Source organism: Ooceraea biroi, chromosome 4 (assembly GCF_003672135.1).
Source record: "Ooceraea biroi isolate clonal line C1 chromosome 4, Obir_v5.4, whole genome shotgun sequence".
NCBI classification, from domain to species: Eukaryota; Metazoa; Arthropoda; class Insecta; order Hymenoptera; family Formicidae; genus Ooceraea; species Ooceraea biroi.
Genome location: NC_039509.1, coordinates 12,635,382 through 12,651,371, shown reverse-complemented (window position 1 = coordinate 12,651,371; position 15,990 = coordinate 12,635,382). Strand labels below are relative to the sequence as shown.

The window sequence follows — 15,990 nt, the reverse complement described above, 5'->3', positions numbered from 1 at the left end:
TTAGACATATTATTCTATCTTCTATATATATAACTGATAATGAGCAGAATCGAGCAATATAAAAGTAACGAAACTTAATGTTTCTTTAATAACGTAGATCGATTATCTAGGAATTAAATAAAAAATCGATCGCTACTGCAGAGAATAAACGTTGGGAAAATATTAATAGAAGTGCAAAAGTGTCCTGATCGTAAATTCGATTGGACCGATAACCGTGCACAATTTTCATTTACGTTGTCTGAGCAATATCAATGAGTGACATTCTTTCAGAATGAATCAGTTAACGAGTCCGGTACGTGGCCGGTTTGACCCAATCAGGCGCGATTGTCCTGAAATGTATAAGTGGCTTGTTCGTGTAAAAGCGACCCCAAGTTTGGTGCGGTTGGACACGTGTATGCTTCGCGGGCAACCGCGACAAGCGCGGAACTGGGGAACACCTCGCTTGTATCTGGTATATCGCGCGGCCACCCTCGATGGTTGCCTTTCTTCTCGAGGGTGAATCGCATATTCCCGTAGATCGCCGACGCGCACCAAGCAAAATTCATTCTCGGACTTATCGTCGCTTAAAGGGCTTAGGCCAGTATAACCGAAAAAATGAGGCAGTCTAAAGATTCAATTTGAAATTTTTAATATCATATTACATATGAAATATATGAAATATATGTGCATATTATTCTTTTGCTCACTGCTCGGCTAGTCCTTGAAGTATTCTCTCATACAAATATACAATATATTATACGTCTCATAATTCATGTTGGATATATATATATATATATATATATATATATATATATATCGTATAAATTCTTTCCTCCAGAAACGATACTGGTTCAAATTTCTTGATATCTGATCAGCGATCAAAAGCAATATATATTTTTCTATCTATTTTCCGAACTTTTTTGGAAGTGACTCGCAACGGTTCGTCAGGTACTATTTCCGATCGTAAATTTTTACGAGAACTTTCATTAAAAGGCTCAACCGAGCGCGCAATCTTCGGCGGAGCACCCTTCCCGTTTATTCGCGTCGTATGAGGTGCCTCTGTGTTCCCGGGGAAGCAGCGATTTTTATGGCGACTCGGGCATAAAGGCATAACCCTTTGTAGCCCTGTTTTCTCTATCGATATTTTTCGACAGCAAAAAGCGGAGAACGAGACCACCCGTTCTGACTTCGGGCTGCCCTTTGTGTTTCAGAACGACACGATGCAAGTGGTTTGGCAATATCACGTCGAGGAGCCGGTATCAGCAGCCGGAGTCCTGCCTGATCATGGCGCAGTACGAGGATCGAGACCGTTGTATCTGGTGCAGAGAGACGCGCAGCCCAGACGAAACTCGCGTAATCAGGAAACGGAGCCACCACTGAAGACCTGGGATATTTTGAACAAGCAAGTAAGTGTCGCTTTTATTTTCCTCACTTCCACTCATTCGCATTTTCACAAATTGCGAGAAAACAATAAAGAGATAGGTGAATCAACTCGAACGATTGAATCAAGTTGATTATACACTACGTGGTAACACGTTTATCCTTTATCATTCAATACAAAAGTGTCTTATTTTTTAATTTATAAGCTATTATAATAGATATTATAATAGATAAATATAGACTATTATAATAGATGTTAGATATAATAAACATGATATTAAAGATGATGATAAAAATTGTCGAATAAAGTGAGTTCCGAGTCTGTTCAGTTTCTGAATTCTCGCGTATTCAAAACGGAAGACGAGCACTATGGGAGGAAAATTAATAGGAAGTACAACAAATAAAAAGGACGCTGTCAGGATAAATACTTAACGAACGAGCTCAACTAGATGAGGAAAGAAATATTTCGTTTCGTGCTTGATATAATTAAAAGCCGAGAGAAAGAGAGGAAGCAGTTGGTGCACCTTGCATTTATTACGATTCACGTTATTACGACGGCACGTGACAAGAAACAAGAACAAAGTTAATATTCATCCCGACCGCGGCGAAATTCGCGAGCGCGAACAAAGACGATTAAAGAGTTTTAATTAGAGTTCACGAAAGTGGATCTGCCGCCTAGTACCATCGACGTTGCAATATTGGACCCGATTCGCGCGGATGGCAGATTCAAGCCTGGGTCCCACGAAAGTATTTAAGGTAACCAAAGTTACTTTATTCAGGCTCTGCTGAAGAATCATCGTCGGCACTGCGACTCATTATTAACTCGACATTAATTTTAGGCTTCGTACTCGAGAGATTCGCAGAAACTACTGGCAAAATTTTCGAAATTTCCGATCTAAAACACGTGAAGTTACTCGGGAAAATTTGCCATTTGTTTTTTTCTCATACGAGAAGCATGCAGAGTGTTGGCAATTATCTCACGTCGACGTTTTCGCGAGATAGCAGACGAAGAAACGGAGAAAGCCGAAAATGTTCACGAGCGAAACGGACACCTGATCTCGCGTTTCGATAACGACGGGAACGACGTGGCGGATCATTCGTTTATCCGAGGCGTGAGCGAGATTTTTCGAAATTCTCTTCGTCGGATGGTTTCGTAGCTGTCGTACTCGCGTGCAGACACGCGTGCATGAGATCGCGTGTACGTGCTACACGCGCGTGAGATGAATGCTCGAACGCGTACAGCCCGTTCGGCGCGAGTCGCGCGCGACTGGATTTTTATCGGACGTGAGCACCGAGCGGAACCACGTGTGCGTGTTCGAGAGAAAGAGCGAGAGAAAGGGAGAGGAAGCATTGTGTGCCGAATTTATGACGTCATAAATCCTAACCGGGTCACATCCGGCAAAAACTATTCGTTCATTAGCGTCGCCGGCTCATAGATTACGAGACCGAGCGTTATCGCCAGGAATCGGACAATGCTAATTCTGCCGGTGCTGTTTATGGTTTATATCGTAGGCTGGAATCGGGTCTGGAATCCGCGTTCGCATTCGCATATTCCGCGTGTTGGCTCGCGCGAAAAAGTACAAGATCACTCGCCGCTGAAACGGAAACGAGCCGGAAGTATTGACGATGTAATATCGTTCAAAACGAGCAAAAGCGTTCTTCGCGTTCTTCGAATATATTTTCAGTCTGGCGAATATACACGTACATTTCGCTCAGTTTTGACGAAACTCTTGCTGGTTGCATTACAAAGAATGCAATCGTTGTAGCGAAATAATCGGGAAAATAGTCTCATTCTCTTGAGCTATGTTGTACGTTTGCTTCTTTCCCTTTTTCGTTCAACTGCACATGCTTGCAGTTTGCTTTTAAATTCGGACAGTGTAAGGAAAGACTAAAGAGAACTTTTATCTGCATATGAAGAACTTACTTATTTTAGTTATTTATACACATGTACATATTTAATTAAAATAATAAAGAGAACATCTCATTATATTACGAATCGAAATCATCAAAATTAAATAAAAATTGTTGGCTCTGTCTCTATGTTCATTCCAAGATATTGAAATAATAAATAAGAATACCTTTTTAGCAACAGACCATCGCCGCTTTGCGTTTCCGTATTTTTCGCTTCTTTTTCGCGCGATCATCACGAGCAAGTTCCTCCTCTAACTTGGCACACGGAAGTTGCCAAGCGGCCGAATAACTTTTGTATCGCGCCATGATGAATATGAATAGAATAGGCACAAAGAAGTCTCCGGTGTTGAAACGAGCGGGTTCGCATTACGTCGCTCTTCTTGTGATATTTCCCGGTATTAGAAATTGCTACTGCTTCGTTAAGTTTTACATTGTCGGAGTATATTTACGAGTGCCGCTACGGTTTTCATGCTTCTTATTCAACGTGCATAATTGTGACTCTATTATCACATTTTCGATTAAAGATCGTGCGTATACCTACCAATTTTTCATGATTAATTTGCTATTGATCAATGGAAGCAATCGCGTCATCATCATCATAGTCACAGTCGAATCGGATACGCGAAAAAAGAATCGCAATTTTCTCGAAAGCTGTACAATTGCCCATACGCCCCGCGGCGAATAGTTTATAACGATTCAACGTGTAATCCTCCACTGCCCATTCTTTTCTATCTCTGGCGTGGTTCTTTATGTTGTGTTGTAACATATATCAGTCCTGTTTTGTTAGTGTTTTTAATAATGAATATATGTTACAATCCACATTATTAAAAACACTAATAAAACGGGACAGATATATGTTACAATATTTATCGAGATATATTGCAACAATAACAACACATACATACATATCGAGCGTCATGATGTGTCTCTGTTGATGCACAAAGCCTGCACACCTTGAGTAATTCAGCTGAACTATGAATCTGACTTGTAGATGAGACATATACGTGGCATGACCTAAAGCTGCTGCATGTAATTCTTACCCCGTTGCAGAGAACGAGAGATCTAATTGAGCAAATCGGATGCAAAGCCCGTACGAGCGTTGTAAATTCTGAATGAAATTACAACAATAGCGCTGTTTTCGCGTTTATTCGCGAAATATACGAGAGCGTACAGATTCAACATTGAAGCATTCATTCACGTACACGCGACCTTTTTCTCAAATTAATTAATGATTTCCAGGAAAACTTCACGCGCGCGAGTAAGGGCTAAAAGTAGCACGGGAAAGAAAACGAAACCAGGGTAGTATTTAAGATTTCAACAGCGAAATGCCTTGTTTCGTACATCGAGGCACTCGGGGAAACATTGGTGCGTAACGTAACAGCGGGCTGAAATGTTGCAGCGACTGAGCAATGTCTGCGATATTGCTCCGTTTTGAAATCGGACGAAACGAGTTTACACGTACGTACGATACGGTTCGCGTATCGAGCGAAACACTGAGAGAGTAATGCAACTAACAGCGGTGTATATGGGGTTCTTATTCTGTTACGTACCGAAAAACTTGTGACATGCTCGTGCAGCGCCGGGCGTGTGCATGAGAACTGCGCGAAATAATCGCGTGGCGTCGAAAAGTGCCGCCGCCCCTTTGAGACAGAGCGAAATGTGCCCGTATATCACAAAAGCAACTCGCAACCTTGTTACGTAAGTTGCACGCGGCGTCGGAAAATATGGTAATGAATTTCACGTATATATTTGCGTTTAACTGCTCTTACGCCGCTGTAACAAACCATTAACCCGGCGTATACATTAAGTAGCGGTGGTTCCCCGAATTTTGCTCTCTACTTCTTGCCTCTCGTTCCGGCGAAAGAGTTCCTTATACTTGCGAAGTGGCAATTATTCTCGAGATACGGCGGCGCCCGTCTTCGGGACGAGAATTACGGCGTTACGTCATATCGCAACGTGTGCGGGATAAAATTCAATTTTGCGTTGTGCTAGATGCGCTCGCACGCGGGGAAGTTCTCTTTGAGAGACAACTCAAGAGATGTTGACGTTCAACTATATTATATAATGTAATACTATATTATATATTATGACACTATTAATCGTGTTCAAAACCAACATCGCGATTAAATGTAATAATAATTTTAATTCGTGTTTAGTGATATAATATAATCAACATTCTGTTGAAAGCCAGCTTTTAATTCAACGCTCCGCAATGTTCTTATTAAAGTCCTAAGAACTCTCTCGTTATAAACTCGAATTTTTTAGGTAGCGATCATGCTCGTAGCTTTAAGCGAAAGGACTTTAGGTATAAGTCAAAGAGGATAATTGCAGGTACCCCGATCGTATATTTCCTCCTCAACTGTAGACATAGAGATGATATCGTCCTGATTTTTACTCGCGACATACGAAGTATCGATACTTTGTCTCGACGTAGTAACTCTATCCGTTAGTTTCGCGTGGAATTATGCTTGCTTAACGAAGTACCATTCGAATTGCTGTGCAGGTTCGTTTACCCATGGGGCAAGACACGCTGCTCTGGTGCCGTGTCCTGAGGATGCCGAGCATTAATCACAAACACCACGTCGTGAAGGTGAGTTCCTCCAGGTATATAACCCGTTTACGGTAGCTCGCGCGCGCCCGCCGCTCTCCGACTTGATTAAAGCGAAGGTGGATGCTCTTGTAATGCCGAAGAAACTGCACGTCAAGTTTGCCGACTCGTCCCTCGTATCTCCTCGTCTCCACCTCCCCCCTGACCCCTCTTTCCTATATGGGAAGAGTATCTCCGGTACTCTTCTGCCTCGCGTGTTTTCGTGTCTGGAGATGCAACGTCTTCAGGTAGCCGCTCGATAAATATTCCGCGCATAATGATAATCTGAACATTACGATGTTTTATATCGAGTGATTAATCATTGCCGACGATTTCTCTCTCGCTAATGTTTTGGCGCCGTTGGAAGAAAGTATCAATTCGCAATTTCACATTCTCCTAAACGGATTTTTGAACAATACTTTGATGTCGCAGATGTAACATTTCTTAAAAACTTTAATATCTTGCTGATTTGATCTCTTTTTGACTCTATCTTTAATTCGATTAATTTTGAGTAGGTATTATAATTGTGCGATATTATTGCAAATTACGATCAGAAATCTTAAAATATATTTTTTAACGTATCTTTTTATGGCGGATGCAGTAAATGAAGGGATAATCTCGTGCTGCTGCATTATATTACGTGACCGATTATGGAACGTTCCGTCGCGATTTGCGCGTCGTACAAGTCGATTAATTAATTCGACTATGAAATTACATCGTAAACGTATGACTGGGCGGATCTATATACGACGGCAGGATCAATGCGGAACGCGAGATCGTTTCGTCGTTCCGGCCGCAGGTTTCCGCCGCCAACGATGACAGATCGATGCACGAGATATCATCGATAAATGCGACAGTGACGAAGCAGCCGGTCGTAAACCTCGTATTACTACCGCGTATCGATTCACTGTCGGTAATAAGTTCCATTTCGATGCAGAAATGCGCGATTCAGCCAATTGCATGCTAAAAATTGAAGCCGAATTGCCAGTAAAGCACAAAGCAAACAATAGAATGTGTTTGCTGATTTTTTTCCTGTGCTACGTGAAATATTTTATTACCGATAGACGAAAACGTGCGTTATCAAACATTATATGCTAATATTTTTCGATGTATATTGCTCTTCCCGTCACAGGAACGAAAGCTAAGGCAAATAAAACGCCATTTTGTCACATTACCGGCTTTATTATACTTTTATACGAGATTAAAAGTTTTTAGCTTTTACGGCACATTTAATGTGACACATACAGGATGTCCTAGATTCAATTCCCTTCATATTAACGGTCTATAGATCACGGCTAATGGACGTAGTACAATAACATCGAAAGCACATTTACGCTGAAGAAAACTTGATTTTGAAAAACTGGAACAAAATTTCGTAAAGATATCGTATGAATTCTTGGAAAACTTTTATATAAAACGAACTTCACGATATTAAACGAAAATTTTAAAATTTACATTATCGAGTTTTTGCTGAATTTCTCATTCAGCGTTTATTCCTAAGCTTTACGTTCGCGAATAATTTACCTGAGAGATAGTGCGAGTGATTTACTGTTTTACGTCACTATCGAGTTATGATAACTCGATAAAGTTACAGTTAAACGCATAACTTCATTTTAGCCCAAATTATTCGCTCATTGACCAGCGCAATGTGAAGCTTAGCGACAGCTGTTGGAAAACCGAAAGAAGTAAATGAGTGACGATTATCATATCGATTTATTCAGGCGAAAAATATTGAATGAAACATTGCGTTGTATCCCTATCATCTTATTCACATTGTTACATCTGGCATCTCATTCCTTGTATTCTGCTTTCCCACTTCTTGATGCAATACATCACACACACGTTGATGTTCATATCCGCACCCGGGAGTTTCCGAACAGAGCGTGAGAGGAGAACTGGCTGATATAGTTCGCTCTATCTAGCATCGCTCGACCGACCGACACCTGAATCTCGAACTCGATCGGACGTGACCTAACTACACGATGCGATTGCACCGTGCTCCGGTGCAGTAGCATCGAGGATGAAGAGAAAGAGAGAGAGAGAGAGAGACGATTAGCGTCCCGATTGCGATAACTCAAGCTCTTAAAACGCAGACTCAACCGCCCCTCGCGTTTTACGGAACTTTTACTGACGGAGCATTCCGAGTGGTTAACGGTCGAGCGAACGGCTCTTAACCGAAGTATCGGCGGACCCTTAATTTGTTGTTCCTATTGAGTACGAATTGAAACGGCACGTTCTCTCCGACGTGGGAGCGCGAGAGATACCGTATCGGCTCTTCGAAGCGTGCCTTCTGAATTCCCTACCGAAGTAGTTTTCTTTAAACTGCGGGAAACGACGAAACCTATCGGAACACGAAATGTTTTCTTTTTCCTATCGATATCAATATTTTATTAGGTATTATATTACACATAATTAGTGACCAATCAAGTTTCTGTTTTGTTTTAGGCTGAAACAGCAGATAGACAGTTTCATAATTAAATCAGTAATCGTAAAGTAATATGTACTTTAAAGAAAATAGTTTAAATTTCAAGAAAATCAAGGAAGGTTACAAAGTACGTGTTTATTTTTATTAATCGTGTTACGTAAATGATCGAATTATCTTCATTTCGAAATTTACTGTTCCGACTTCCACGATCAATTCGGCATTGATTCCTCCGTAATAAGAGCATCACGACGTGCACAATCCCGGGAGTTACAAGCCACGAAGACAATTGAAATTGCGCTCGACATTAATCCTCGTTACGACTGTTCTGTATTTCAGTACGAGCCGGTTATTCAGCCGGGAAGCCACGAATACCTGCACCATATGACCCTGTACGAGTGCCGTGGAGATCAAGCCGAATTGGAATCTGCAGCCAAAACGGACGGGAGTGTCTGTTACGTCCCTGATAAACCGGCATTCCAGTGCAACACGATCGCGGCCACTTGGAGTCTCGGTTCTGAGGTACATCGAAAACTTCACTCACGCGCATACACACACGAGGGACTTCGATGTGAACATCGAGTATTTCCATATTGGCAAATTCGAGGGAAATGACAAAAGAATTCGAAAATTCGGAATCCCGAATGTATGCTACAGCATACAAATTTGAAAATTTATTTATTGTTTATTATATACGCTTTTTATTTTTATTGTTAATTAATTATTCATTAAAAGTTCCTATTTAATAATACCCAATTCTGTTAAAAAAGAAATTATTTAGTTATTGCGTCGAGAAGTTTTTTCAATTGTTAAATAGTAAAACGAATCAATAAAATAAGTTTTTAACGTTATTGCAACGCAATAACCGGTTAAACTGCAATTTATCTTTTTTGGAAAGGATATTCTAGCGGAATCTCTTGCGGAACGATGTACGAACGAATTTTTCCCAAATTCGACATCGCGGTTTTTTTTCTTCGTTTGCAATTTTGATTGTTGGAACTATTCACCGATTTTCGATATGTAAATCACATTTTTCATCGTCAAATATTACGCGCGATCGCGCAAGACATGTTCGCAGTTTCGTGATAATTCTGAATACGATGTAATGCATACCAATGTGAGAGGGAATACCGCAAGCTTGTTTCCTCGTGGTTATCGGTAATATGAATGTCTTGTGAAATTGCAACTGATCGTGAGATGTGTCGAGATCTCGTATATAATTTCTAGAGTACTTGATAACAAGTAATATTCATGTTAATATTAATGCGCATAATATATAATTAAATATTTGTTATAATAATTTGTGCATATTGAAATTTTCTTTTTTTATATCTTTATCTTCAGATTTTAATCTATTCCTCTTAAAGCGCGTCAATAATATTGGATATTTTCAGAAACTAATATTAATGCTTAAATCACTATCCCTATTATCACGTACGATTCTAATTTTGAACGTCAAACGAAATGTAATTAAATATTAAATGAAATCTATGATGAGAATATGGTATTTACATTCGAGATCGTAGAAATTTCAGCGAGATGAGAAAATTTTATTGAATCTCCACTAAATTAGGCAGCTCGTGCTAAAGAAAAATCTTATTAATAATGCAAAATGGCGTGGTCCGAGGCACATCATCAAGATTATTCGGGCCGCGTCAATAAATCTAGATTCGGTGCGCTTATTAAGGCAGTAATTGCCACGCGATTTCCTCGAATCTGGCCCGATCATTATTCCGCCTGCCTCGATAGCTAAAAATTAAAATTAGTCGTACGCGTATACACCACCAATAAGGAAACGAATTTCATGAGCGACAATTTTCATCGGGGGGCCCGCCGTTGATGGATCGAGGCGTGCACCGATCACGGGCCGGATTACGTAGACCGAGGTAGGGAGATGAGAAAGATCAGGTCGGACCAGATCGGAGGAGAACGGCTCTCCCGATCAGAACCGGACCGGATCCGCGCGTACTCACTGCCGGTTCTGTTTTTATTTACTGCCAACTTCTGCATAATCCATCGCTTCCTTCTGCGTGCGCAGGGCTTTAATTATCCGCCGGAGGCTGGATACGCGCTCAATCCGTACTCAGGGCCGCGCTACTTCATGCTGGAGACCCACTACACGAACCCGCAGCTGGACGCCTTCATCAGTGACAGCAGCGGTTTGCGACTCCTCTACACGGATCGGTTGCGCGCCCACGATGCCGGCATCCTCAGCGTCGGCATCGACCCGAATTGGCGGCACATAATACCACCAGGTCAGCCCGAAGTGATCTCCGAGGGCCACTGCATCGCCGATTGCACTGGCCAAACGGTACCAAACAGTGGTATCAACATGTTCGCCGTGATCATGCACACCCACCAGCTCGGCAGGAAAGTTCGCCTGCGGCAGATCCGCGGCGGCGAAGAGCTGCCGCCGATCGCCGCCGACACCAACTACGATCCCAATTATCAGGAATATCGGAGGCTGCAGAGGCCGATTAAAGTGTACCCGGTAAGTCTCGTATAAAATTATGTATCATAAAATACTATAAAATTTGTGTATATACATGTACAGAATATATAACATAAAAATACAAGATACTATATATGATACGGATATCTCCCATTCAGTAGCTTATCCGCATGTTCAAACGTAACTAAGTTTGAAACAGAATAACTATTCCGGGGGAGAGCTTTCGAATGTCGGGATTAAGTTAGATTTCAGTTGGTCGATATCGTCATATCGAGCATCTGAATTATTTGTCGATTCTGATCGGGCTTCACTTTCTCTCTGTAGCGACGGGTAACGCAATTATGAGATATTTCCGATAACACAAAGAGAATCGCGAAGAATCGGAGATTCTTCTTCTTCTTTGTAAAAGGTATCTGGCACTCTATCCGCCAAGATGTTTTTCCTAAGTAATCCGAGATTTATTCTTAAACGCTTTGTGAATTCTCCTTGATATATTCATTTTTCCATTTTGCGTCCGCTACATTGCACGCGTTTCGTTTGTGTTGCTGCGAACGTACTTTTCGTTTCATTATAACTCGTAGCACGTATCAGAAAGTTTATGAGCTTGTTACAAAGTTTATTAACGTGCAATAAGTATAGCTTTGATCACGTAAAGTGCCGACATGCTACAGATGCAGAGCATGAACCTGAGTTTAATTGTTTGAAGCAGCTCGAACGGGAGAGCTTAAACGTTGTATTTACGTATTAGCATAGACCAAAAATACATCGTAATAGTGAGAAAATTGAATTTACGTAAATTTTTCGAAATAAAATATCAATATACATCTCATAATTTAAAAATTGTATCTTTTTACACACGGTATAAATATTGTCTTATTTATAAAAAAATAAGTGATGTATACTTATTGAAAAACAATGTGTTGTTAAAAAATGGGATAAAACGTGGATCGCGTTCTCTTACGAATTATTGATACGGCTCTTCAAACTTTTGAGGTTTCCCGTTTGAGTGCTGCTCACGTTAGGCGATTCTTTTTGTATTACAGGGTGATCACTTGGTCGCCGAATGCACGTACTCGTCCGAATCCCGCACGGCCATTACGTTGGGCGGCTTGGCAACGAGAGAAGAAACTTGCCTGGTGTCCGCCCTGTATTATCCTCGCATTGAGTTATCTCTCTGCTATTCCTTACCATCGCTACCAACGGTACTGCATAGTTTGGGAATCCAGAAATTAGTACAGTAAGTTTAAATCTCTGACATCAATTTTACATCGACACGTGTTTCTAAGATCAACGGCCGCAAGAGAAATATTAAATAATTAAATATCAAGATGAGACGAAAGTCGCACATTATTGCTTTGTATTCTGCCGCGCGAACGATGCTCATCCAACGTGTTGCTCTTTGATTGCTCTAAATTAGCTATTAGGAACAATTTGTAAGTGAAAACGCCGGCTATCATCAACTCAACGAGCAACAATTACGCTATATTAGATATATTATCCATTGTTATATTACATAGTAACTGTCAGAATCATAAATAACTTTAATATATAAAATTTTTTAATATTTTTTAACATAAATAAGTAGTATATATAAATATGCACGTATGTTTCTCTTCGGTTAAAACATGACATGATTTATTCCCCTATTGTTTGTGTCTAAAAATTACTCATGAATAAATAACATCAAAATGTACAGATTATATTGCAAACAACACAAGAACTTTCATAAAACAAACAACAGAAAAATATTGAAGCAGATAAATAATGAGATGAAACTACGTTTGCCACAATGAACGAGAAATCGAAATATATCCAAAAAAGATGCAAGATGAAACTTGAACGAGAGACGAGCACGACGACCTGATGACAACGTGCGGTTTTGTTACAGGGGTTCCAGCCCAGTGCTGATCCAAGAGCCAAAAGAGTTGGCGGGCATGACGCTGGAGGAACGGCTCATTTCCTACAACTGGGCGTCCAACTTTCAGACTTTCCAGGAGGCGACCCGCAGCGGCACATTCAAGCCGCTCTGCGGCAGCAGCAAGGGCGCCTTGCCTGGCACGGAGAACCTCGAGGCGCACTATCCGCGCATCCTTAGGCCTTACGAGGAGGCGAGTATGCCCTGCGCGAAGAAACCGCTGCGGAACAAGCTGTCGATGCTGCTCAGCGAGGACGACGACATCGGTGCGCCGGTCGATCCCGACAGCGACGAGTCCAACGCGGTCGAGCGGGGTCAGTTGGTGCGTAGCAAGGTATCTCGCAGTAGCGACGCCGGTCCCACCGCCGGAAACTCCTGCGGCCGTACGATATCGACGGCAGTGGTCCTGGCCGCCTTCACCGTAGTCGCAGGTGCCGCGTTCAGGTGAACGTCGCCATCGGTCGACCGGTCGTACGAGTCCACTCGGATCGTCAGGATCGTCCCAGTGGTTACCGATCGCGATCGAATCCGCGACGGAGCGAGCGGAGGCGACAGCTGGAGCGTGCGTACGTTTGCGTAAGTACATGCCAATCTCAGCGATGCGGAAATCTTAGGCTTAGGTAGGTGTCATCATCGTTCCCCGACCGATCGAGCGCGCCCGGAACTCGTAAGGAATCGCTCGATCGGCGGTTTTCGTTTTCCTTTCCGGGACGCGGGTGGACCTGGGTTTTCTTTTTCCCAACTGGCAGCTGACGCGGTCTTCGTCGTGAACCATATCGCGTTTCTATCCGATAATGGAGCCCCATGCCGTCACCTTTGACCCTCGTTATTCCGATAGTGGATAATGAAACGCTCGGACGTGACGGCGCGGTGATCGAAACGGTTGGAGAATGATACGAGGTGTTCGATTTGCGAACGGCGTAACTTTGGTATCGAGTATCTTGGCGATTAAACTGATGCATTGTGACAGTTCGGATTTACGTTACTTGCAAAATGAGCAGCTCGTAGAAATTCAAGTTGCGCATATACACACGCATAAACACATACGCGCGCGCGTCTATCGCGAAGAATCTCGCCAGCTTTCAGTCGGGAATTTTCGCGAGTGGAAAAAGACAATTGCGATCACCATTAGATTGGTGTAGATGCGACCTATATACATACATATATCATAGAAAATGTAATGGAAATTACCGGATCCACGTTATCTCGACTTATAGGTGTTGAAATAATATTATGATAATTTTACGATGGCGTCATTGAAAATATCTCATCTGCCATATATAGTGCTCGGTTTTACCAGCAGGAAATCTTAACTTTCTCTTTCTCAGCGCATGTGTGTCTCTAATAGCTGATAACGAAAGAGATGTCTAAACTACGATATAGAACTAAACCATTTCATAAAACAGTTTAGAATATTTCGATTTTCAAAATATTATTTAATCGAATTAGACATTTCTTGCGGAGATAGCTGTCCCCTTTGTGATATTTGAAGACTTGATCCAAGAAAAGGCTATAATCGTCCATTTTAGCCATACATCGAGCTAGAAAATCCTATAAAAGTTATAAGTGCTATTTTTAAGAACATAAAGTACCAAATGAATGTGTGTGTACAGAATATTTTTGCTGCGCATAATTAGAGAAAAGTTATCTCCTAGTTTTATTTGTGGTACTTGCAAGCTTCTTTGTTCATCAAGTCTTCAATCCCGTCTATAATTTTGGGCATATGCGATCTTGGAGCTTGCGGGATGACGCTAAATCAAATATTCGTCTCGGTGTTTGAGAATCGTCCAGGAACGAGAGAGTTAATGACGCTTTGCTGGACGGAAGCGGATGTGGACGTAGAGTGCGTTAATTTCATCCGCGGTGAAACCGAGCATGGGAGATCGGATCTATTCGCGTCCTCATTTCGCAATCGGCTTTCCTCTTTCTCGATTTCCGCTCGTACGCACCATTGTTATGTAATAGAGGGTTTTTGCGATATGGCACTTCGAGCGCGGTGAACGCGCGCGCGCGCGCGGAAATCCGGCGTTCGACGCGAAATACCTATAAATTGCCGATGACAATGTTCAATGCCTGAGATTTACGTTATTATTTATACCTGCGACATTTGCATTCACTATGTTTGAAAATCGCGCTGTCGCAGAAAGTCTGCAATATCCCTCGTGCTCGCACGGAACGATCGTACAGGGTATCTCTCGGATACGAGCCCATCGGCTATCAAATATGTATGTCTTTACACACAGAAGACAGTGCAAGTTGCATCTCGATGAGAATAAATAACGTTAAGAACTCTTTGATATGTAGTTCGCTATCTCGATATGTTGAAGCGTTGATTATTCATCAAAAATTTAAAGAAATTATTAAAAAACATTTATGGAAGGACAAATCAGTCTTCATTCCATGCAAAATTATTTTTTATATGAAACCTTGATAATCTTATCATTATTATATCCGGAGTAATCATAATCATGAATAAAACGTTAAGAGAGAAACTGCTATTAGATAGCATTTCACTTTTACTAACCCGTGATCAATGAATCAAGCTTTATAATGAAATATTATCATTTATATAATAATCTATATAAGGTAAGTGACCCAGTAATCGTCATGATACCAGTAATCGTCATGTTTACGTATTAACAACGTATTTTAAAGTTTTCTGTCAATCGTGCGGCTCACTGATATTTTAGTATTTTTGAGCTTCAAGTTATAAAGGCAGATCTCAGTTTTACGTACAACATTGCAAATTATTGCGGTATGGCGATGACTCGTACATTTGCGCTTTCTAACCTTTACGAAGAATTTTCTCGAGAAAGGTAAGAGGTACGAGAATTTTACAGAGACGTTCTTATTCGTAACAAAAAACTGATTTAGAATAACTTAACATAACAGTCGTTCACTTCTCAATCTGAGCGATATAAATTTGTAAAGTCAAGCGTTTTGCTTAACGTGACGATTACTGGGTCACTTACCTTAATTCTTAATGTTATATGAATCGCGATTGGATTGAAGTGATAACAATCGCAGATTCGTTCCATGTGCGTGCAGCAAATAATATTGCTGGTGACTGCATTCTGCTTTCTCTTTTCATTTACAGTTTAAGGTAATTAGTTCGTCCCGTGATTACACTGCCCGATAAAACTGCCATTCACTGTCATCCTCTAGTGTCAGCTATTCTGTCATTATTGATTTCGAGATAACTATCCGATTAATACGCGAATCGAAGCTGTTCTTAAATAGTATAAATGCTATTTGGTTCACTTCGAGGCAACGTTTGATAATGAAGGCGCAGAGAATGTCTGAACGCCTTTTTGTCTCATCAATAAATGTCAACCGATGCTACC

The 15,990-nt window shown here is 41.3% G+C and overlaps 1 protein-coding gene across 1 annotated transcript in view; it reads left to right on the top strand.

Annotated features, from left to right (window-relative positions):
• Nucleotides 1-15,003, top strand: part of LOC105278587 (MOXD1 homolog 2) — a 192,013-nt gene extending 177,010 nt beyond the window's left edge. The window contains exons 4-9 of the mRNA XM_011337793.3: nucleotides 1,191-1,385; nucleotides 5,774-5,860; nucleotides 8,619-8,801; nucleotides 10,318-10,770; nucleotides 11,775-11,968; nucleotides 12,620-15,003. Of these exons, the coding sequence (XP_011336095.1) occupies nucleotides 1,191-1,385; nucleotides 5,774-5,860; nucleotides 8,619-8,801; nucleotides 10,318-10,770; nucleotides 11,775-11,968; nucleotides 12,620-13,094 (1,587 nt within the window). The 3' untranslated portion in view covers nucleotides 13,095-15,003. The remainder of the gene's footprint in view (nucleotides 1-1,190; nucleotides 1,386-5,773; nucleotides 5,861-8,618; nucleotides 8,802-10,317; nucleotides 10,771-11,774; nucleotides 11,969-12,619) is intronic.
• The last annotated feature ends 987 nt before the right edge of the window (nucleotides 15,004-15,990 follow it).